The sequence below is a fragment of the Phodopus roborovskii genome, unplaced genomic scaffold (genome assembly GCF_943737965.1).
Source record: "Phodopus roborovskii unplaced genomic scaffold, PHOROB, whole genome shotgun sequence".
Taxonomy (NCBI): Eukaryota; Metazoa; Chordata; class Mammalia; order Rodentia; family Cricetidae; genus Phodopus; species Phodopus roborovskii.
The window spans coordinates 3,821,144-3,845,143 of record NW_026125545.1 but is presented as its reverse complement, the minus strand read 5'-3'; the positions used below and the strand labels follow the sequence as shown (position 1 = coordinate 3,845,143).

At 38.4% G+C, this 24,000-nt stretch overlaps 1 protein-coding gene across 4 annotated transcripts; it reads right to left on the bottom strand.

Annotated features, from left to right (window-relative positions):
* Positions 1-1,445: 1,445 nt before the first annotated feature.
* Naa30 (N-alpha-acetyltransferase 30, NatC catalytic subunit) lies at positions 1,446-20,209 on the bottom strand. 4 transcript variants are annotated; one of them, XM_051177110.1, is made up of 6 exons: positions 20,096-20,209; positions 19,092-19,857; positions 14,103-14,226; positions 11,700-11,755; positions 6,187-6,282; positions 1,446-4,870 (listed from the first exon to the last, which is right to left on the bottom strand). In XM_051177110.1, exons 2-6 carry the CDS (start codon positions 19,854-19,856, stop codon positions 4,733-4,735), a joined length of 1,179 nt encoding a protein of 392 aa, XP_051033067.1. In that variant the 5' UTR covers position 19,857; positions 20,096-20,209; the 3' UTR covers positions 1,446-4,732. The 4 variants fall into 4 exon arrangements, with proteins under 4 accessions (XP_051033067.1, XP_051033068.1, XP_051033066.1 ...); XM_051177111.1 differs by lacking the exon at positions 20,096-20,209 and adding an exon at positions 19,979-19,996; XM_051177109.1 differs by lacking the exon at positions 20,096-20,209 and having other exon boundaries at positions 19,092-19,972.
* Between the last annotated feature and the right edge of the window lie 3,791 nt (positions 20,210-24,000).

Below are 24,000 nucleotides of genomic sequence, written 5' to 3'. Positions count from 1 at the left end.
TCAAGTCAAGAGGCTGAGAGCTTATCAAAGGCTGTCCCAACCAAGTCCTCTTCTGTAAGGACATCTCCACTGCTGCCTTTTGAGACACAGCTGACCAAATGACCAGCAAAGATGAATGGATATGCCAGGAAAGCAGATAAATTTACTCATCAGAATTAAAAAACATTTGCCCTTAGTCTCATTTGCTTTAAAAATTGTATAAATATGAGGTACCTCCATGTTCCTGGTTTGACCATTGGTAAAATGAGGTCTATTTTATTTAAAAGGGTAATTATTTCAAATTAATCTAAAATAAACTGTTGGGCCTAATGCTACAGGACTTAAAGCTAAAATCTATTAACAGTCTCAGAAACCAGTCTCTGCAATCCCAAGCACTTGCAACAGTAAGATACAAGAACTGCTTCTTCAATGAGTGATTCACACAAGGGGCATGAGGCAGGAACATGACCAAGGAAAATGTCAATATACAAACAGTTTAGTTAGTGCTTCTACTCAGAGGCAATTTTAAATCACCTATTAATTTCACATTTCAATAAGCTTTCCTCGGGCATATGTGTCTAAAGTTCTGCTAGCCATATAGCAGCCAATGGCCACATATAACCAATTTCAAATCAGTAAAATTAAAAATTAAGGTTCCATCCTTGTCATACTTCATTTCTGCTCAGCAGTGAAGAATTAGTAGCTTCCATCCTGAAGAGGACAAAGAGCACTTCCATCATTGCATTCCAGCTGAACAAAGTACAACTATATTATATGCTGATTTTTTAACCCTATTGTTTGAAGATGCTTATTTAAAAAAAATAAAAACTGGATAATAATAGTCTTACATTTCTGGTCCTCATTTACACTAAGTTTCTGAAGCATTCAGACCCAAATACAACATGAACTCAGACACTTCACACTTCTACAAGATCAAAACTTGATCAGATGTTTCACACTTCTATTAAGAACGAAATATTCAGCAAGGGTGATAAAACTTAGTAGTCACAATTAAAATATATCATCTCATTCTCCAACTGATATTCAATACTTCAAATATAAAAAATAAGCATTCACAACTACACACTTAAGTTTCTCACAAGAATGGGTCAAAAAGCACATGAGTTCTTGCTCAACTTTAGTGTTTAGCAAAAGAAAAAATTATTTATACAAGGAGGCATTGTACAAATAGTAAAAATAAAAACTGACTTAGGAGTAAGTTGCTAGGATCACTTAGTTTTTAAAAATGTTCTCCCTTGTACTGCTATCTCGGTTGACTAACCTTGAGTACATTTAGCAATCAAGTTTGTGATTTTATTTTCAAATTTACTTTGTCAGAACACAACATGGAGAGATAACAACTGTATCATTCCTTCCAAATGACTCTTGGTGGAGGGCAGTGAGAAACAGAACCATTTGCTTTTTGAATATCTGAAACCAAATTATAGAATGTACACAGCTGTATCTTAAAGAAAAATGCAAACACAACTTAACCATACTTTATTTGACTGCATGTTATTCACACAGCTTGCACATTTCAAATCCCATTAAATCTCTCTCCAAAAGGATAGGGGGTCAATAGGAGAAAACTATGCAGCAATACCGAAGTCATTAAACAGCAGTCCAGTATTTTTGAGATACACGTGATATTTCATAGATACTCAACTCATATGTGACGTCAATATAACTTATGGTTTTGTTTTTACAAACCTGAAAGCCCTAGGACACTATAGCACTCATCCTAGTGATGTTGAGGTGTACTGAAAAGTAACTGGTGTACTACCAATCTGATTTCCTCTATGCTCCTGGAAAGTGATGAACCTCATAATTTTTAGACACCATAATAAATATACACATCCAGTCTTATACATGCCAGCCAATACCACAACAGAGCATGGAAGGAGTTAAAACATGACAAACTCCTTTACACAGATTTGTCTCATGTTTGTGAAGAGTAATTTGGAGGAGACAGAAAATGTTAAAAAAATCAACTTTTAATACTAATTTTTCACCTTATTTTGCTGGCTTCAACATCAAGTACTAATGTTATGATTTGTGGACTTTGATTATTCCAGAGTTAAGTATTTTCATCCCAATGTAAGGGGAATTATAATCAGCCCACACATCTAGACTGGTAGTATATCCATTAGCTTTCTTCAATACTAACATATATAGCTTAACTGTAGCATGTATTAAATGTTCAGCAGTATCAACTGCCAAACCAATGTCAGTGGATAGTACAATCAGTCTTAAAGAGGCAGCACCCCACTAAAAGAAAGTTGCACCAGTTTTGCTCAGTTTTAGCCAAGTGAACCCATGGTCAATTATAAATGGAATTACTTTAAGCTGATAGAAGAAAAATGAAAGCCTAATATTAAGTTAATGTTTGAACCTATTTCAACTTGGAAAGTTTTAATTTTGTAACTAGGTTATCAAGCTAGAAGTTAGAATTTTAGGTAAGAAATTGGTCAAATAATTAAAACATCAAGGTATGCACTGATATTCATCATGTATCTATCCATTGAGCAGTATTGTAATGATCTGGTATTTTAGTCACATGGTTCAGATCATGTTTACAAATCAGACAATCAGTTCAGGTAATTCAGCAATTCTGAAGTTAAGGAGAATCCTGACAGTTTCATTGACAATCTAGCAAGAACAAAACTTTTGAATTGGTAACTCTAGCATGTATCTACTTTACAATGATACCCATTAGAGTGAGTCAAGAAAATGTCTGTTCATCAACAATTCACTACTTATGTACCAGCAAATCAAAACAAAATTGGATGATGTCAAGTATACTGTTTAGCTACTTTCCTTCACATCAAAAATGAAAACAGAAGCATCATGATGACTGGTATTCTTCTAAATGCTGGAGCCCAAATGACAGTTGACCAAAACAGACTCAAAATGGTCAGCAGAAAAGCTGAGTACTATGTGGTCATCACATTTTTAATATTACCAGTATTCTGCATTAAACTTTAAAGAGCAATATAAAATGGAAAGACACATTTTCTTAAAAATAAGGAACTATAAATGATCCCACCAGCAGGAAGTTTTTATTTTCAAATATAAAGTGTGCATCTTTATTTTAAAAGTACTTGTTACCATGTTCACTTTCAAAATATTATACTGAGCAAAGAGCAGCTTTCCTTTAAAAAGAAAAAAATGAGGAAAAAAAAAAGCAACAAACTTTCCTGAAAAGGGGGCCTTTACCAACTGTTAATGGAGGTAGGGTTTAAAAAAAAAAAAAAAAAAAATACAGTAATTACAGCCATAAAATAAAATTCAAACCAAGTAGTAGAGCAGAAGGAAAGTATAGTCAAATGAAAATAACAACATGAATGTCAGATCCCCATAAAACATTTCAGAGAATGAATCTTTTTCCTTATGAGTGCTTAGGTTTTCTAGTTAAATAAATTATCCATCACAGATTTACTGACTCAAAACAATTACCTAAATTTGTTAACATTACACTGATTAGCCAAAATACACTGTAACTAATAAACACCTTGGCTGCTCAGAAAACTCAAAGAACTCATTAAAAAAAATTCCATCCCTCCCCTTTTTCTGGAGGAACAAAGCAAAGGTCCCCCAAGAATCTGCTCATGAGTGAAAAGAAAATAAATGCAGCGTAAAACAGATACAATGCTCTTTGAAATTTATTTCTAAGACGAAGAACCAAAAATGAAGTATTCTCAAAAATGGAAGCAATGCAAATTCAAATCAAGTTTAAAAAAAAACAAAAAACAAAAAAAACCCCAGCTACTTTATAGAAGCTGTTCTTCACAGCTTAGCAATCATTTTGATTAAATAAAATCATACCAATTTACATTAATTTTCTATTCCTTTCCAAAATCTCCCCATTCTCAAAAAAAAAAAAAAATAAAAAAAACAAAAAAACAAAAAAAAAAAAAAAAAGTGCATCCAAAACCCAGCAATCCCCAGCTCCATCCCTTTAAGCCATTTCTGTTTCCCAAGTAGATTCAATTTCTTACTATAAGGGAAAAAGGGACTCCTAAATCAAACCACTGTCACTCACCTGGAAAAACTGTCCAAATTATAAAAATCTGAAATAATTTATTAGCAAATTTAGAATTTAAATAAAAACAAGTTTGCTTGCAAAGGCATTAAAGAAAAAGACAGCATGCATTCAAAAACTAGAGATGAAGACAAGAAAACTTATCTACACAGGCACTGGCAGACGCAATTTGTCATCTTTACTCATTGTAAGACAAATCCCACCCTACACTTGTCATCCACTAATCACTGAGGTACCAATATTCAAGAATGGAAAATTTAATATTGAAAAAAAAAAAAAACTAAGTTGAAGCTTTTCCCTTCAGAAAACTATGGCAGGTTGTGTATGAAATGTTAGTACACTTAAGAGACTTTTACTACATTGGCTTCTTTAAGGAACAAAAAATCATGTCCCACTTACTGGTTCTGTGATAAAATGATCACTGTGTAAATAGCACTGTCAGAAGACTTTGCAAATGAACAAGTCTTGGCTATTAACTGGCACATCCTGTTGGTACCAAAGGAACCCTTGAAGTTTAAAAACAATCTCATTTAATTCAGAATAAATGCGCCATGCCAAAGTGCAACAAATATTGTGCGACACTCAATGGACACTGACAGATAACAGCTGCATGGGAATTACTAAATCCACCTGCAAAGCAATTCTGCACAAATTGCATTGCATGCAAAAGTCGCTTCCATGTGGGTGGAGCCATTCCTTGCTGTCAGTCTCTCAGCGCAGCCACAGTTTAAGTCGCAGTGCGTCAACTCCATTTAAATAGTATCTGAACAGCCTCTTATCTCGAACAAAACCAAGGTTTTCATAAAGTTTCAAAGCAGACTTATTTGTTATTTCTGTTTCCAAAACAACCTTAAAAAGAGAAAAAAACTTGTTATAATTTCATAATTAAAAATTGACAAAATATATAATGAAATATTCTTAAAATTAATTGATTTGTTAAAAATGACAAAACAATACTGGTATACAGAAAAAAATCATCAAAATGCTAATTATTTTTGAGCCATGATATGGGTGGAATCATTGAGAATTTTTCTCCCGGTTTTTGTTATGTTTCAACTTTTAGGACTTGACTACATGTTTATAATAAAACAAAGATGAACTATTTTCCTGTGGAGAAAACTAAGGTGACATATAAGGTGATACAGTTAAAAGAGAGAAAGAGAGAAAGAAAGGAAGAAAGAAAGAAAGAAAGAAAGAAAGAGAGAGAGAGAGAGAAAAGAAAAATCAACAATCAAAAGTTTTGAAAGTAAGTCAGTACTTGAAATTATTTAGTCTGATCTCTTAACTCCTGTTTGTATTAATCTCTCACTGTTTACCACGGCTTCAGCAGTAATTTCTCAACCTTCCCAATGCTGGGACCTCTTAGTACTATTCTTCATGCTATGGTGACCTCCAAACATAAAATTGTTCCCATTGCTACTTCGAAACTGTAATTTTGATGTTATGAATCGTAAACATATAATAAGTAGATGGTTTTAGGCGAACCCTATGAAAGAATCATTTGACAACCCCCCCCCAAAAGGGTTACAAACCACAGATTGAGAACCCCGGGTCTAAGAGCCCAGACTAGTCTGCGAACTAAAGAACTGAGCCAAATATCCTAATGCTATCAGTTTCCATATAAAAAAAATTCCTGGTGGCTGGGGATATAGCTCAGTGGCAGAGTACTTATCTAGCACATATGAGGTTTTGGATTCAATCTTCAGGAAAGCATCAAAAAGAAAGGAAAGAGGAAGAGAGGAAAAGAGGGAGGAAGGGGAGGAGGGAGGGAAAGAAAACAGGTAACTTTTAATAGAACATGGCTATGTCCATTTGCGTATATGCCTAAGGCTCCTTTTTTGTGGCACAGAACAGAGCTAAGAAGCTGTCACAAATACTAAAAAATATTTAGTATCTGATCTTTTGTAGAAAAAGTTTCCTGAGCTGGGTGTTGGTGGATCACGCCTTTAATCCCAGCACTCAGGAGGCAGAGGCAGGCAGATCTCTGTGAGGCCAGTCTGGTCTAAAGAGTGAGTTCCAGGAAAATCTCCAAAGCAATACAGAGAAACCCTGTCTCGAAAAAAGTTTACTAAACCTAAACCAAGAGAATTTAAACATTAGGGTCCATCAGACACCTGGAGGGATGGTTAGAACAAGATTGCTGTGGGCTAGGAAAGGTAAACTACCTGCTGCACAAACATGAGGAAGTCAGGTCTCCGTGAGATTGAGGGCAGACAAGCAGATCTATAAAGGTCACTGGCCAGTCTAGACAAATCAGCAAGCTACAGGGTAAAGGAAGAGACCCTGTGTCAAAAATAAGGAGGACTGGTGATGGCTAAGCAGGTGAAGGTGTTTGCAGAGCAAGCCTGGCAACCTGTGCTTGACAGTGGGAAACCCACATAATGGTGTAACAATAGAACCAACTCTAGTTATCTGATGTCCACATATGCCATGGTGTATGCACTCACATATCACAAATATATACACACAGTAATAACTAAGAAAACTAAGGTGAGGGGAATAAGGCCGAAAATAACTGAAGGAAATACCCTTATTGATCTCAGACCTCCAACTTGCATGCACAAATAGATGATACACAGAGAGAGAGAGAGAGAAAGAGAGAGACTTAGGACAAGGCCCAAGAACATGCATTTTAAACAAATTACAAGGTGAGATTGATGTCACTGAGAATCAGTAGTCTAAATATTACTCAGATCAAAACAGAGGATCACAGAGTACTAGGTTCCATTTGAGTCTTTTGGATTATCACTTGAACTGGTAGCCCTGAAAACAGAGCTGATACTTTTGAAAACTATGAGCTCTTCTTATGTCTATTTCCCTCTACCTAAACACTTTCTTCCTTCCCAACTTTATATATGTTGCTCTGTTTACTTTTTCTATGTATTCTGCCCTGTGTCACTGAGAATTAGCAACACAGGAAGACAATTCAAAGGTGTCATAACCTTTGGGCATTTAGAGTGAAGGGAAAATGGTAAAAGCACAACTAACAAAGACACAACAAAGCATCTATAAAGCACACAAGGCTCTTCCTGTTCTATCTTCGAAGAATTCAATAGACAAAGAGAAAAGATAGCACCTCAATTTGCACAATTCTGCCTCATAGTGACGAGGCTCTCCATCCCACCACCCAGTTTTCTCAGCCTGAAATCCAGGAGTCTAACTCTTTTCTCACCACTCTCCTATACCCATCCAACCACTAAGTAAACCAATTCTTCCCCCACAAATGGCCCTCTTATTTTTACCCCACACTGACAGCAGTATAAACTGCCACCAGCCTAGGAAGTCTCCCATTTTTTACATGTGATCCTCTCATTGATTTCCTTGCTAAAATAACTTATTGACTCTTGGACCTTAAAATAAACTTAATGATCTAAAAATTATCTGAAGATATTAACAGTCCCATCAATATATGGTTTCCATGTACATCCCCAGTTTCTTTCTCTCTCCCTCCTCTTCATGTTCAACATCAAACTGTCAGTCTCTAGAACCTTCACCTTCTATAGATAGATGCCCAAGCTTTTAAAAATGTAATATGACATCACTTACAAACATGTTGGACCAAATCCATGAGTATTCTGAAATATGTGGTTCATGCGTATTGGATACACACCTTCAATCCTATCAGAGTTAAGAAATTTCTATGACCATTGAGCTAGCCAAAGCTACATATGAAAAGCTGCCATGAACAAAAATTCAAGTATTAATACTGAATGCTATACTAGAATACCTGAGTACAAGTTTTCAGATATGATAATTCCCTTGGAATTCTGTTATTAGGTCAACATGTAATTACAACTAAATTGTTAAATAAAGGCAATTTAATTTGAAAAAAAACTGATGTTACCACAATACAAAATTGCGGTCTTATTTCACCAAAAATAAATAAATAAACAAACAAACAAACATACATACATTTAAAAGATAGCTATATTTAAACAGAAACCTATGGGTCATGACCCTTTGACAAACCTCTATCTCCAAATGTATTTACACTATAATTCATTAACAGTAGCAAAATTATAGTAGCAATGAAAATAATTTTGTGGTTGTTGGTCACTACAACAATAAAGGATTGCATCACTAGGAAGGTTGAAAACACTAATTTATACTTTACAGATGAATGAAACTCAAGAAAACCAATAAACGGCTGAAGAGTTGGCTCAGTGGCTAAGAGGAGCACTAGCTGCTCTTCCAAAAGTCCTGAATTCAATTCCCATGGTGTCTCATAACCATCTTTAACAGTCTCATAACATAACCCATGGGATCCAATGCCCTCTTCTGGTGTGCAGGTGTACATGAAAACAAAACACTTGTATTTACCTGTCTATATACATATATATCATAGATTGTTAAAAAAGAAAACCAGTAAACAAGGACAAATAATTGGAGTTCAAGTATAACCTAGAACTTCATAGTAACCATACTTTAGTCCTCTCCACTATTTCCTAGGGGAAGCTAAAGCAATGATTAGAAAATCTAATCAACTTGGACAAGGGAATCTGCCATCTACTTTCACTCATAACTAGCAACCCAAAAATATTTTAAATCAGTGGTTCTCAACTTTCCTAATTCTTCAACTCTTTAATACAGTCCTTCAAGTTGTGTTGATTCCCCCAACCGTAAAATTATTCCATTGCTACTTCATAACTGTAGTTTTGCTGCTGTTAGAAAATGTAATGTAAGTATCTGTGTTTTCTGATACTGGCTGACCCCTATGAGTCATTCAATCCCCAAAGGGGCCATGACCCATAGGTTGAGAACTGCTGTTCTAAATGTATATAAGGGCAACTACAGCTACACAGATACAACTAAACTGTGGTTAAGAGTTACAATCTAGGTCTGGTAATAGCTTAGTAGTTAAGAGTACTTGCTGCTCTTTTGAGAACCTGAGTCCCTCTTTTTGGCTTCCACAGACATACATGGCATACTCACATTCATACACATAAATGAAATCAAATCTTCAAAAATATATTTGAATTTTGGCTTGTTACCATCCTAATGAATTGAGTATTAACTATAAAGAAAAAATTACAGAAATGGCTACTCTAATCAAAATGTAAAGATAGCCTAAGTATACTGAATACTTCCTAAGAGATTATATATTATCTAATATAGTAGAATATGCTGTTAATTATTATTCAACATTTTATCACTTCAACTCATAAACATATTGTTTTCAATCAAGGTTTATACTAAAATTTTACTACAAAGCTTCTCTTTCACTTTACACAGAAATATGACACAAGAAGCCAAATGATAATTCTGAAATTTTTTTGATCTTAAAGCAATAATAAGAGATAGGTGAGTGGGTAGTTAAGTACATGTACTGCTCTCACAGACAAACCCAATTCAGTTCCCAGCACCCATATTAGACAACTCCTAACTATGAGCTATTGTAAGGGGCCTACTCTTCTGGTCTTCTTGAACTCTACACACAGGTGGCTGGCTGGCACACAGACAGACAGACAGACAGACAGACAGACAGACTCTCTCTCTCTCTCTCTCTCTCTCTCTAAGAAGCTTGATGTGTTTGAGAGAAATGCTGTGCCCACTGTTATCTGGCTCCCTACAGAACTTGACTAGATACTTGATGAATGAACAACTAACTATTGTTCTTCACAACAAAAGTTAAAAGTGTAATTAACATAACTTCACACAAAGTGACAGAGTAGGCAAAGTGAAATGATTTGCCCTCAATTATACAATTGCTAAGTTGCAGAAGATGGGTAAGAAATCAAGATGTCCCATAGTGAATTCTTTAAATAAGCCAAACCCAAACTGTTCACTCAGGATCCTTAGGGTATGGGGCCAGTGAGACAGCTTAGTAAAGTGCTACCACACCCAGCTGAACTGAAGAGATAGGTCTAGGTTCAATGAAACCCTATGTCAAAAATTAAGGTGAAAAGTGATTGAAGAAGACAATCATCAACGTTAGCCACTGGCCTCTACATGTGTACACACAATGATACATACACAATAAATAAATACATAAATAATAGCATTCAATTCTAAAATAAATAATAAAATTAACACAGTATTTTCCAACTCTCCAAATCCTGTATTAGAAGCTTTGATGAAAACCTAGTATTATTTCAACACTTAATCAGTAAGTACACATCTTGCTTCATAGGCAATGACTAATATAACTCATGAAAAGACTTAACTCCAGGAACAAAGTAGATCCTGACCTAAGCATCCCTGTTCACAATAATTCTCGTAGCAGAAAATCAAAGTACAGTCTATTACTCAAAGGTTCTCCAAACTGCTAGCAACTTTTGTGAATACTAAGAAGTTATTACATCTGCATGAAAAAATGCTTAGAAATGTAATAGGTAACCAACTTGCAATACGAAGGAAGGTCACAGCTGAGGAACAAGATAGTTGAGGAATTTTGTAAACACACACACACAGAGCATTTATTTATTTGTTTGGTTTTGTTTGGTTAGTGGTTGGTTGGTTGGCTGGCTGGCTGGTTGGTTGGTTGGTTGGTTGGTTGGTTGGTTGGTTTTGGTTTTTTGAGACAGGGTTTCTCTGTGTAGCTTTGGAGCCTGTCCTAGAATTCGCTCTGTAGAACAGGCTGGGATCAAAGGCATAAGCCACCACCACCTGGCCAAGACTTTTATTTTTAAACTATAAATTTTACACCAAAAAATTAACTTTAGCAGGGCACACTTCTATATCCCTGGTACTCTGGAGCCTAAGGCAGGAGAATGGCAAATTTAAGGGCAGCCTAGACTACCTAATAAATCCAAGGACAGCCTGAGATATAGACCCTGTCTCACACAACAAAACAAAAACAAACAAATAAACAAAAACCCTCTGCTTTAAAAAGTTATCAAAGCAAAGGAATCACCTCATCTCCTTATCTGACAATTTTGTTAGGACACATCTGTCCTCTCACAGTAAAGGCATGTGCTGAGCACAGTGGTGCACACCCCTAACCCCAGCATTTGAGAAGTTAAAGCAAGTACCAACTTGGTCAACACAGCCAGGGCTACATAGTGAGACTCTGTCTCAAAACACCAAAAAAAATCACTTTTTTTCCAAAGGTAACTGTCCTTTGTGTTGTTTAGTCATTACTACTATAAAAGGCATCCGTTCTCTAGTTTAAACTGTTCCCACCTACATTAATGTACGATATTAACATCCCCAGTTATCATCAATATTTACTAAGCATATATGAAACATTGTGCTATAGGAATAAAGAAAGTACAGATGGCAAAAAAAGGCCTTACAGACAAGCTGAAAAGAGAAGATGTGCTCTTATGGTAATATCCAAACCAGTCATTACTTAATACTTGGAGACATTTTCCTAGAGTGAAATATCCTCCACACAGGTGGGTATTTTTTTGAAAGAAAGTTAAACAATAGGATAAAAGGTAAGCAAAAAGAAACAACAACTTATTTAAATGACTCAGCTGATAACAAAGCTTTTGAATTAAATATTTACTGAATATGTTTAGATTTCACCTCTGTGTTCTGAAGATATTCAACTCCATTTTCTTAAAATTTATATCACAATTGTTTCTAAAAAAAAAAAAAAAAATTCTCCACAATCTGCATTTGGGTAGAAGATCTGCAATGAAACTTGCAGTACTATTACTATAGAACACTGTAAAAAAATCTATCCAGTAGAACCCTGCCCAGGATAACAGGATTAAACACTTGAAAGACTCACCTCATCACAGTCGCCTTCAACCATGGCATATATAGCTTTCTTTACCAAGTTAGTACCTAGAATATAGATCTGAGTATTAATAATGAAGGAAAAGTATAGTTTCTTAAAAAATCTAAATTATGATAATTATAAATGCACAGAAATTTAAAACATTAGATTTCATCTTCAATGTAGACATACTGATCATCTCTAAGAGAAAAGTAAACCAGAAATCAGCTGGGAGAAGCCCAGGAAACCTCCATTTATAAAAAAAAAAAAAAAAAAAAAAAAAAGGCTACCTTAGTAAGACCTACCTCCTGACAGATTCCTTTTTCTCAGGTCTTATTAGCCTCAAGCAGGAGTTTTATTGTTACAATATATTAGGAAAGATAAAAATGAAATGGGAAAATACAGCATAGATTAGGCCAGAATTCTGTGAGCTAGCAAGAATTTACTGAATGACCTGAGCTGATTTTCCCAAATGTCCTCCAAATCTCTGGACATAAGGCACAAGACAACCTAACAAGAACTGCTTAGCCCGCAAGGTGCCAAGACAAAACCAGCTGTTGTATGTAAAACATAGTGATACTGACACAATAAAGTCAGGCAGTGACTGATGCCAGTGGTGTGTCTGTAAATATCTATAAAGTTTATCTTAATTCCGTGCCACATATATCTGATACTTTAAAAGAAATAGTAACTTCCAAATCTGATTTTAAAAAGAAAAATTTTGCCAGGTGTGGTGGCACACACTTTTAATCCTAGCACTTAGGAGGCAAAGCAGATGGAACTCTGTGAGTTCGATGAAAACTTAGTCTACTTGGAGTTCTAAGACAGCCAAGGTTACACAGTGAGAACCCTGTCTCAAAAAAGACAAATTTTATTTTAAAATCACTTCGTTTTCAAGGCAAGCTTATGAGTATGTACACATCTCACAACAAGGCTGGGTCAGGATGGAACCTTAAACAATGGCTTCTTCTGGAACTTGTCAGTCAATAAAGAGTACTGTTTTCTTGTGAATCCTTAGCTCTTTTCAAAAGCATCAGTTTCAAACTTGTCTATAAAACAACTAAATTCATTACAATTTTAGTAGAATTTACTTTTCTTTACTGTTAACACTATCCAAAACCAAAATCCTTTACCTTTTAGACTGACTCAGCCCAGTGACACCTGACTGAAATCCCAGCTACTTAGAAAACAGAGGCACAAATATCTGAGCCAGCAATTTAAACCCAGTGTCAAATAAACAAACTCCTAACATATTTATAGGGGTCTCTCATGACATTATCCTGAAAGTCATAAATATGAGTCTTAGAGGATAGTAGTCATATTCTTTTAAAGCCACAAGTAACAAAACTGCTAATAGTACTAACAAACAGCACATCAAATATTTCATGAACATTAACATCCCAGCATGTACACCTACCTCTCCAACTTTTCCTTCATTGTGAAAAAAGAGCCAGCAGGTACTGAACATACTAGGATAGTAGTTCTAACTAAGCTTACAAAGCCGTCAACAGCAAAAGCTTGAGCCCAACCAATTGAAAGAGACTCTCAAGGAGCGGGTCTAACCATCTGCTGTTAAACCATCCAGATGATTCATTCTAGTGACAGTTAAAAAGACACATGTGTTGACCTAGACTAAAGACGGCTCAGCAGGGGATCAAACTAAGGTCCCTGGAACCCACATGATAGGAGAAGAGACTCCCAAAAATTGTTTTCTAACCTCTACACATGCAATTTCTCTCTCTCTCTCTCTCTCATACACACACACACACACACACACACTAAAAAAAACTAAGGAATTCGATTGTTTAAAAGGACTAGGAACAGGAATCTCAGAACAATAAATAATTATCTTCTTTTGAACTCTAAAATTACTTCAGGCTTAATGATTAGTATTAGGTAATGATAACAATTCCCCCATAATTTTAGCGTGGTCAACATATACTGAACTTGAGAATAGTACCTGATATAAAATGTTCTCATAATGCTATGAAAAAAACAGGAACACTTTCTCCAGGACTTAGTAAAACACGAAGCATTCTGGATCAATTTTTTTTTAAATCCTGAACAAAAAACTGATCATCTGCTACTTGTTAAAAAGATAATCTCTCAAAACCATTAATTGTAAAACCTATTTCTAAGAATGTTTTGAAAATATGTTGAAAGAAAAACAATCTTAAGGAAAGTGAGATAAATGGCCAAGTAGGTAAAAGCGCTTGCCCACCCATAAAGCCTGATAATCTGAGTTTAATCCCCAAAGCTGTGCTCCGACACACAATAATAAATTTATTAAAAAAAAAAAAACTTTCTTCCCTTCCCTTGAAATTTATTTCTAAGTATGGACATTAAAATCTTTTGTTTCAAAACACAAAAATGAAAATAATTAATTCACCCTTTGTGAAATAGCTTTTTCCTTACCGATGCCATTTCTCCTGTATTTGGAATCCACAGCTAACATGGCTATATAACCTCTGCGGAACATCTTTTTGTGCATATCCAACTTGCAAACGATGGCACCTACACACTCCTCCCCTACCATGGCCTTGAAAATAAACAAACAGTTATGAAGAACACAATGCCATCAGGAATGCAAAAATACCTGACCCTTAGTCAGCATTTTTGAGAGAAGATATCAGAAGAACTCCAGAGCAAAACAGCAATCACAAAGTTTCAGAAACCTGAATCTCAAAACTTCAAATATTCCTGTTTTTAAAAACTCACACTTCCTTCAGATCATGACTTCTACAAGGTAAACACTCAAGGACTTTTACAGACTACATATCAAGTACTTATAATTAAAATAGTTTGCAATAGAGACCTGTTTACATTGGGAAGAGGAAGTAAGTAAACAAAACTATTTTAAAGGAAAGTCTACTTATTAGGATACAGTAAAATATTGCACAATTTACCCATCAGCAGAGTACCACAAATTATAATAAAGACTTAATGAAATTTAAAAACATAAGAATTGAAAATTATACCTGGTAGTTAACTCTGATCAAGAAAAAAGTACCTATGATTTTTTTTCAGAAAAAGCACTGTTTAAAAGGTATTACTTAGATCACATTCAAAAGGTACTGGACCACTACAAAAATTAAATACATGATGGTCCCGTTTCCAGGATATTCTGGACAGTATGAGTCATTATCATAAAGTTCCCAGAAATTGAATAGCCTGCACTCAGTGGGCTAAGGTGGAAGGATCTGAGTCAGAAGGATCTGAAGTTCAAGGCCAGCTTGCTCTACACAGCAAAATCCTGTCTCCAAAAAAAAAAAAAAAATATATATATATATATATATATATGTGTGTGTGTGTGTGTGTGTGTGTGTGTGTGTGTATCATATACATCTCATTATATGTGGTATTTTAAGATATATACATATAAATACCTTAAACTCCAATCTTTATATTAGTATAATTAGAATACTATGACTTATTTTTTTATAAAACTATCAGAATGTTAAAGGCTTACTTTGCTATTCATTCATGTTATCAATGCAAATGTTTATCAAGTATGTCAAAACTGCTAAAAAGTTCTAGTAGTGTATACTGAGAAATACAAATAGAACAATATCTCAGCAAACAATATTTCTGTTTTGTAAACTAACTTCCCAGAAACAACTATTTCAACAACCAGGAATTGGTCAAAAGATTAGTAAGCAAAATCAAACACACACTTAATACCTACTTTAACTCAAATTTGTTGTAACATATTGTGTCTATTACTTAAAACATTTCCTGAAATTCCTTTTTAAATAAACTGTGGAAAAATCTTTGTAAGCAAGATAATTTTAATCCATTTAGAAATCCTTTTGAAGGAATATTAAAGTCAATAACTGATAATAGTTCGTTCACATTGTATCATATATTCCATAATTCTTCCAGGTCAAAACACCTTACAATTATTTCCATTTTGTTTTCTCTCATTCATATCAATTTAATGCACAAATCAATTTAATTTTTTTTTTATTAAGACCTGAAACAAAAAGAAAATTATCTAAATGAACAACTTTGACAGCCTTTTTAGTGCTGAGGATTGAACCCAGTAACATACATGTACCCTGTCAGTTAGCTACACGCCTAGCCCCGCTAATAGCATTTTCTGATTTGGATTGTCAGTATACGCGCGCGCGTGTGTGTGTGTGTGTGTGTGTGTGTGTGTGTTTAATATATGTGTGTATATATATGTATATATATTCACGTGTGTGTGTATATATGTGTGTGTGTGTGTGTGTATGTGTGCGCACATGTGTATACATATACATAATGATATCACAGACCAAATTATACAATTGTAGCAGCCAGGGAAAAAATTTGCCCTGACCTAGTAAGCTAGGCTCATGCAAAATAGAATACATGCAAATCTTATATAAGACCATAGAACAGCTATATCCTACAGTTAATAAAGTCATTCAAAAAGAAAAACTAAAGTCACTATGGACAGCTAGACAATACTTTTAACCTGTACCAGAATTTCAAACAAATATTTGTTCTCTGACCATATAAGTAAAAAGCAAACAAAATGTTAGTTTATTCTTGAGATTAAAAGATACTTCCCTTATTAAAAAATTTAGAAGCATAAATCAAATTGTACATATCATCTAGAAATAAAAACTTGATATAGATATATGAATTGCTCATTATAAAATCAATACTGCAATCCTAATAAATTGCTTATCAACATTTATAACAACCACTAAACTACTTGTTGATTTTTTCCCCCCAAACAAAAGTTGCTGCACACGATTTTGAAGCATATTATTAAATGTGTTTTTTGAAGTATAGGAAGTGGTAAATCTGTTTAACAGTTAAAGATTTTTCAAAAGCCTGTTAAGTCTACAGAACTATGAGAAATGTATATGTGCAAAATACAGATTTCCAAATTCCAGAACATTACAAAGAGAACACTGGAGGGCACCAAAAAGTTAAATTTAGAGTAAATGGAAGTACTCTATTACACTGCTAGTCATAAATTTAAGAACTTCTAAAAACACTGAAACTGAAAATACTATGAACTATAAATGGATAAAGTTTATGGTAATTGACAATGACTCATTTGTACTAGATTCTGTTTTTCCAAGTGTTACAAATATTAGATGAATTTTAAGAAAATTTGTTTTAATGAGTCAACCAAGTATAGGCAATTTTTAAGGTTCAACCTCACATACTTCATTTGGTCTACTACATGTCATCCCAGAAACTTAGGGGCACTTTGGAGGTTCTAATCCCCTGAGACTGATGCTTATAAGGACAACCACCCCTTGTGGAAGACAACTATGTGCCATGATGATAAAGTAAATAGGTCAAGGGTATGTCATAGTTCCTCATGCCATCTTGAAAGGCTAGGAGACCAGAGAGGTAAAGACCTCTCTGCTGCCAAACAGCTAGATATTTAAACACACAGCACCACGGCTTTCATTCCCACTGAAAAAAAATTAAAAGGTAGCTCTAGATAGATCATCTCTAAGGTTGTCCTTTCAGGCAATTAGAAAGACGTAATTCAGACATTTGTAAAAATTAGTTTTATGGGAAATTAAACTTGAAAAGCATATGAAAGACCCAGTTGTAAACTGCCTCTGTTGTGTAATTTTATTGTTAGATATCTCCAGACTCATATTCTATATTTTCATGAGAAACCTTTGAAGTCAGCTACTTGTACAACTTCTAGATATTCATAACTTAATGTTAAACTTTAGCTAGTAAAGGCTGAAGTACAAACTAACTAGTCAATTAAGAGGGGTGTACATAAAAGACTGGAGTTTACCATAGTGTAAAATGCCAGAAAAACTGAGTTCTAAAGAACACATGAGTCAACCCACTAGCATTGAACCACATCAGCTCCATTCAGTTTAAAATGTGACTCCATTACACACTTTTGTGGATTAACTCACAATTAAATCAATACACAATTTTGAGTTGTATCTGATGACATTTATAATAGTAAATACTGTTCCATATTCACAGACTCTAACATGCCTTAGAACTTTTGTTTGTGTTTGTTTTGTGAGTTGGGATCCCTCTACACAGCTGGGGCTGTCCTGGAACTTGCTATGTAGATCAGGCTGGCCGTGAACTCAGATCCTCCTGCCTCTGCCTCCCCAAATTCTAGGATTTAAGGTATATGCCACCATGCCCAGCAGAACTATTTTAATACAATGCTAAGAATTATAAAGAAAAATTAAAAGAAAAAAAAACACCACCTTTTATGGACTACAAAATACAAAACTGTATCTAAAGTTTAAACAAATGTTCTAAAATAAGTTTAAGCATAATTAACACAAAAGCTAGCAAAACTACCAATATGTACAAAATCCAGTAGCATTTCTGGATTACCACCATGCTGTGGAAGCAACCATAAGACTTTTGACATTTTGTCAAAACATACTGCAAGGAATACTGAGTGAAACTAAGTCAGGGTTAAAACAGTAATAATAGTGAGAGCTTTACACTCTTGAAAGTATGCTGCCTTTAGTGAACCAGTGAAAACTGTGCTGCACTCATGGCGCACAGCTTACACCTCAAGTGTAATACATCTCAGTTAAAGGTTTCTCACAGGCAGAAAGTGGGTCAATGTTACTGTGGAGAGATTACTAGTGGTGAGAATGTAAACTTAAAATAGTTATTCATCTTATTCAACAGACAAATCTGTTCAGCTTACACATAGGTCTGTCAGCTATACCTCATGCAAACCAATGGTACCAGTTTTTGGAAAGTTTTTGAGTAGTTTCACGCTTAAGTTTCCTGCATCCCACAGAAGGGCCTTCTGTTCACTTTTCCAGGGGCCTTTCTGCCACCGGAAGTCTTAGTGATACCTTCTGCAATGGCACACCTGGAAGGAAGCAGGCTGACTAAAAGTATTGTCCCACTGAAGGAAACAATGTCCATCATCAATGAACATGGCTCAGAGATTTCATTCTCCAACGTGGCCACAGCAAGTTTACAGACAACCATGTTCACCAAAACATGTTTACCGCATACATTCTTCCTTGACTGGCTGTAACAGAGTTATTACTAAGGCCTGTATGTGAACAGAACCATCACTACAAAATACTCCGCGGATGGTGGAGGGTAATTAATGAGGGTTAAACATGATTAGAAGCTAATGTAAACAAGATGTGAGATCCCCCTCACCCCCACCCCAGGTGAAACACGCTTTGCACAGGCTTGCTGCAGTTAACAAGAGTAGTAAGTTAACCCAGATCACAGTTCTTACCTTCCACACAGTTCCATTTAGTAACTAGAAACGTGCGCGCCCGCGCGCGCGCGCGCACACGGCAGCACTTCACATCTGTAAGGTACTGTGAAAATGAAGGGTACAACCACCGCCACACAAGGGCCCTCACACTCCCTGGCCTGAGTGGCCTGGCTCTCTGCTGGGTTCACCCTGTTTTCATGCCATCCACTTACCAAGAAACACAGCTGTGGCCAGTTGTGGATAAAATATCTATACGTATAAATGGAGTAGGGTTCAGACAGATCTTTGGTGATCAGTCTCATGATATCAGGCATTTGGAGCTCGGATTCATAGCGGACGTATCGTATCGTCCGATCCTCCCCGGGCTCGGCCTCCCGGCCCAGGGAGCTCCTAAGACTGCAGCCGACGGTCAGAGACGAAGACAGCAGCCGCACCTGCTCGTCGTCCTCCTCATCCGGCTCGTTGCCCTCCACCAGTCCGTTGGGAGCCGCCGCGGGGTCGCTGGCTGCCACCGCCGCCACCGCCGCCTCTGGCCGGTCGGGGAGCGCAGTTCTTGCATTGTTGGGGACCGAGTGGGGAGGTCTCTCCCCCGGGTGTCCCCCGGCTCCTTTTGTGGCAGTCACTTTGGGGGCCCCGTCGGGGGCGGCCGCCTCCGCTGCACTCAGAACCTTACTCTTGAGGGTCGCCGCGGCCCGGAGGTGTCGCAGTTCTGGGCCGATCAATCCGTTGAGCTGCTGCTGCTGCTCCTGGGGCAGCTGCGGGCAGCGAAGGCAAGAGCGCGCCTTGGCCGTGGTCGCCGCCTCGCCGCCCGCTGGGCTCCCGCAGCCGCCTTCGTGCTCCTCGTCGTCCTCCTCGTCCTCGCTGCAGCAAGCGAGTGCAGCCCCCGCCGGGAACGGGCAGCGGGGCTCGGCCGCCGCTGGGGCCGCAGGCGCTGGTGGTGGGAGGAGGCTGCTAGGCCCAGGCGGTACCTCCGCCATCCTAGAAGCGACACAGCCGAGAGAGGAGGCCATGAGAGGCGGCCGACCGGCGCCAGGCAGCGCCGACTGGCGGGCCGGGGGCGGCCGAGGCGGGGGGAACAAAGGCAGAAACCGTCCCTCACCGAGTGTCCCCAACGCCGCGCCGCCCCCACGCCGCCGTGCCGGCCACCGTCCCCGGCCGCCCGAGCCCCGCCGCCGGCCGTGTCACTGCCTCCCACCCGCCCCTCCTCGCGGCTCACCCCGCGCCGCTCCCCGCCGCCGTTGCCTCCGCTCCTCTCCCTCAGCCACCGCCGCAGCCTCCTTTGCCGCTGCGGCCGCTCCGCCGCCGCCACCGCCGCCGCCGAGCCTCTCACCCGGCCGCCGCCGCCGCCGCCGCCGTAAAGCGCCTCGCCTGTTACCCCGGGTAAAGTTTCCTAGGCCAGGCTTTACGACACTTCCCTGCCTGCCGGCTGCCGGGCCAGAAAAGGGGGCGTGGAGGGAGGTGACCTGTGCAGGGGCGGGGCCCGAGGTGTCTCCGGGGGGCTTCCGGGAGGCAGCGCGCCGGGGGGGGTGTGGCTCCAGCCTGGGGTTCCTGGCCCCGGAAGTCGGCAGGCACCCTCGAGGGTGGGCCGGGCTGGGCCGGGCTGGGCGCTCGGAGTGCTGCGGCGGCGTGTGGACCAGCCTAGCGACAGCCCTTCTCCAGGGCCTTTTCGCAGCTGCACTATTAACTTTTGCTCTGACCTGGCGCGTGGGGCAGGGAGCGGCGCCTACAAAGGTAGCAAATCCCGGACTGGATGGCGAAAAGGAGGGACTTTAAAACATTGAGCTGCGGAGACAGAATTTTGCAATAGGAAAGAACCTCATTATCCTGTTGGGACAAAAGAACGACTAGTTTTATTCCAAAGTCCTTCTTGCCCTATTACTCCATCCCCAAGAAATTGGAGGCGTAAATGTGACTAACAGGTGCTGGACAACTACAGGCACACCTGGGATGAAAATGACAGAGAAGGTGGAGGCTAAGAAGCACATTACTAATTTGTGTTTATAATTGTGTTAGGTTGGGAAGCACTGGGCAAGAGTTCACGGGATCCTCCCATGTGACTTGCAGGTGTGGAAGACTAGAGACTAGCATGCATTTGAGCTTTCCTCTGTTGGCTCTAGTCCACAGCTGGTAGTTAGCTGCATATCTGAGCAGAGAGGCACAAAGATGGTGTAAATAACTCACTTGCATATTGATCAAGGTATTTGTTTTTAAGTTGTTTGTAGGGGCTGGAAGGGTGAGTTAGTGGTTTAGATTCCCAGCACCCATATGGCAGATCATAGTCTGTATGTAATTCCAGGTCCAAAGGACCTGGCCTCCAAGGACATCAGGAATGCACATGGGGCACAGACAGGCGTACATACAGACAAACACCCACACACATTTTTTTAAAATATTAAAATAGATTTTTTAAATTTATTTGAACTGGTTTATACAGCTAGTCAGTTGTGCCCATGATTAATGTTTTCAGGGATAGGCTTCTATAACAGAAGGTATTTGCAATTTTGTGTCATAATCTCAACATAAAAAAGGGAGCTGCACTAGTCAGCACCTGACTACAATCCAAGTTCTCAGGAGGCAAAAGCAAAAGGCTCAGGAATTCAAAGTAAACCTGGACTGCATACCAAAGCTATATCTAAAAGTAAATAATACATAAAAATAATTTTCAGTTGGGTGGGGGTGGCACACATCTTTAGTCCACAGGCAGAGAGAGGTGGATCTCTTGATTTTGAGACCAGCCTAGTTACACAGAGTTCCAGAACAGGCTCCAAAGCTATAGAGAAACCCTGTCTTCAAAAATCAAAATAATAATAATTTTCAAATGAGATTGACTCCCACTGTGGTTTGGTTTTAGACACAAGAGTTACAGTTCTTTTCACTAAATATTAAAGCACACTGACACTTCTTGTGGAGAGATTAAGCCTCTAAAGAAAATAAAATTTGCAATTACCTGCCAGGTATTGTGCAAATTGTCCTCTATACGTTACTGAATTTGTGTCCTGTGCAAGTACAATCCTATACAAACAGGCATGAAAACTTTTATATTTCAGTCTTCTCTGTAATATGGGGAAAACTCCAACTAAGTAGCTATAAATTTGAGAATGGCTAAATAAGTTTTTTAGTGTGTGTGATGTAGGTCTGAGTGTGTGTGTGTTTGTGTGTGTGTGTGTGTTGTAGGTCTGAGTGTGTGTGTATGTGCATGCATGCATGCATGGTCACACTTGTGAGCATAACACACACGTTAGAAGTCTTCCTCCTTCACTCTCCTGTTTTATTCTTCAGTTTAGGATATCTCGGTTGAACCCAAAGCTCACCAACAGAGCTAGTTTTGCAAAGCATCTTGCTCCAGAGATCCCTCTTCCCTATCTTCTCAGGCTGAAATTACAGGAATGCTGCCACACCCACCCAGCATTTACATAGGTTTTGGGGATCAGAACTCAATAGAGTCCTCTTGCTGGCATAGCAAGTTAACCATCTCCCTACCCTAAATTAAAGACTATTACTGTTTAACTATGCTATTGTTTTTAAAAATTGGAAGAGGTGTTGCTATTAGTATTCTCCTAGCTCAGATGACTGCTTTGCAAATTACTCCCACAATTATTCACTATGAACTAATCATTTGGTAGGTGCACTGGCTAGCCTTATGTCAACTCGAAATAAGCTACAGTTATCTGAAAGGAAGGAATTTCAATTAAGAAAATGCTTCCATAAGATGAGGCTGTATGCAAGCCTGTAGAAGGGCATTTCCTTAATTAGGGATTAATGGAGGAGGATCCAGCCCATTGGTGAGAGGTACCTGGGATGGTGGTCAGGGTTCTGTAAGAAAACAGACTAAGCAAGCTATGAGGAACAAGCCAGTAAGAACACCCTTCCATGGCCTCTGCTCCAGCTCTTGCTGCCACATTCCTACACTATTTGAGTTCCTGTCCTAACTCCCATCAATGATGGACTACATTGTGGAAGTGTTAACCAAATAAACCTGCTTTTGGTCATGGTGTTTGATCACAAGCAATAGAAGCCCTTACTAAGACAAGCTTGTGCCAGGATAGTTGGGCATTGCTGTGACAGTCCTGACTTTGGAACTTTAGACTAGAAATGCCCCTGAACAGCTCAGTGAAGTGTTCTGTAGGAGCTTGGAAGATAAAAACGTTGAGAGCAGTGCAGATGAAGAAGGCCTGGCTTGTAAAGTTTCAGAGGGAAGCAAAGACTCTACTGGGCCCTTCGAGTTAACAATTTGTGGTTCTGGTTAGCTGGTGCTGAAGAATCAGCTGTGATTAACAAGATACCAGATCTACTAAAGTGAAACCTGTGCTTTGCTGAAATACTCCATTCTGGTCAGCTGGAGCTGAGAAATACCAATGATTGAGACCAGCATTGTTGACATAAAATCTTCCGAGGAGTGTTTCCTGAGAGCACACAGAAGCTGTGTTCTAGAGGTAGCCAAGTTGTAACGACAGCTGAACCGGTTTTTGGAGTTTTGAAGGCATGAAGGGGTCATGGAGAGAAAGCCAAGGCTTGCCCCTGGGAGAGGCCGCTGGGGAAGGTGTGGCATCAATGAGAGCTGAAGACCGGGGATTGAAGGTCATGCAGGGAATTTGTGTCTTGGCATCGTGAGGAGAGCCTAGAAGGGGCTATTGGTGAAAATGCAGCCCAATTGCAGCATAAGACCCCAGCATTTTGGAGATGACCTCCGAGAACAGCAGTAGCTGTGGAATGGAGCCATTTGATGTAGAAGGCAAGCTGTGTGCTGCAGAGGCTAGAGCAGGAAAAATGATCCAAGCCCCTTAGTGGAGCCTGGATGATCATAAGGATCACAGACATTGGACATTGTTTTGTTCACACTGCTGGGAGTTTGGTTTTGCTTTGTTCAGACTGTGACTGTGCCTGGCTCCTCCCATTTGAAGGAATAAAGTACTTAATGTATTTTTTATTTTACAGGAGCCCACAGTCGGGATTTTAAACTTAAAAAAAAAAGATATTTTGGAGTTTTACAGAAAATTTGGAATTTAAGAGGTTGCATATTTTTAAAAGGACTGAAATTTTAATGTCTGAGTTGGTAAAGATTGTGGAACTTTTAAAGTTAGTTATATTTTTAATGTGAGATCTTGAGGATGAATAAGGAAG

Bases quoted from the DNA above. Each gene is read 5' to 3' on its own strand.
- Naa30 (XM_051177109.1), bottom strand. From the start codon at position 19,889: ATGGCCTCCTCTCTCGGCTGTGTCGCTTCTAGGATGGCGGAGGTACCG. The intron at 6,283-11,699 runs GTGAGTCTTTCA...TTTACCCTGTAG, and splicing joins TTGAAGGCGACTGTGATGAG to CTTGCTGATTTGTCTAGACT. The intron at 4,871-6,186 runs GTAGTTTACCTT...TCTCTTTTTAAG, and splicing joins TCCTCATGTTTGTGCAGCAG to GTTGTTTTGGAAACAGAAAT.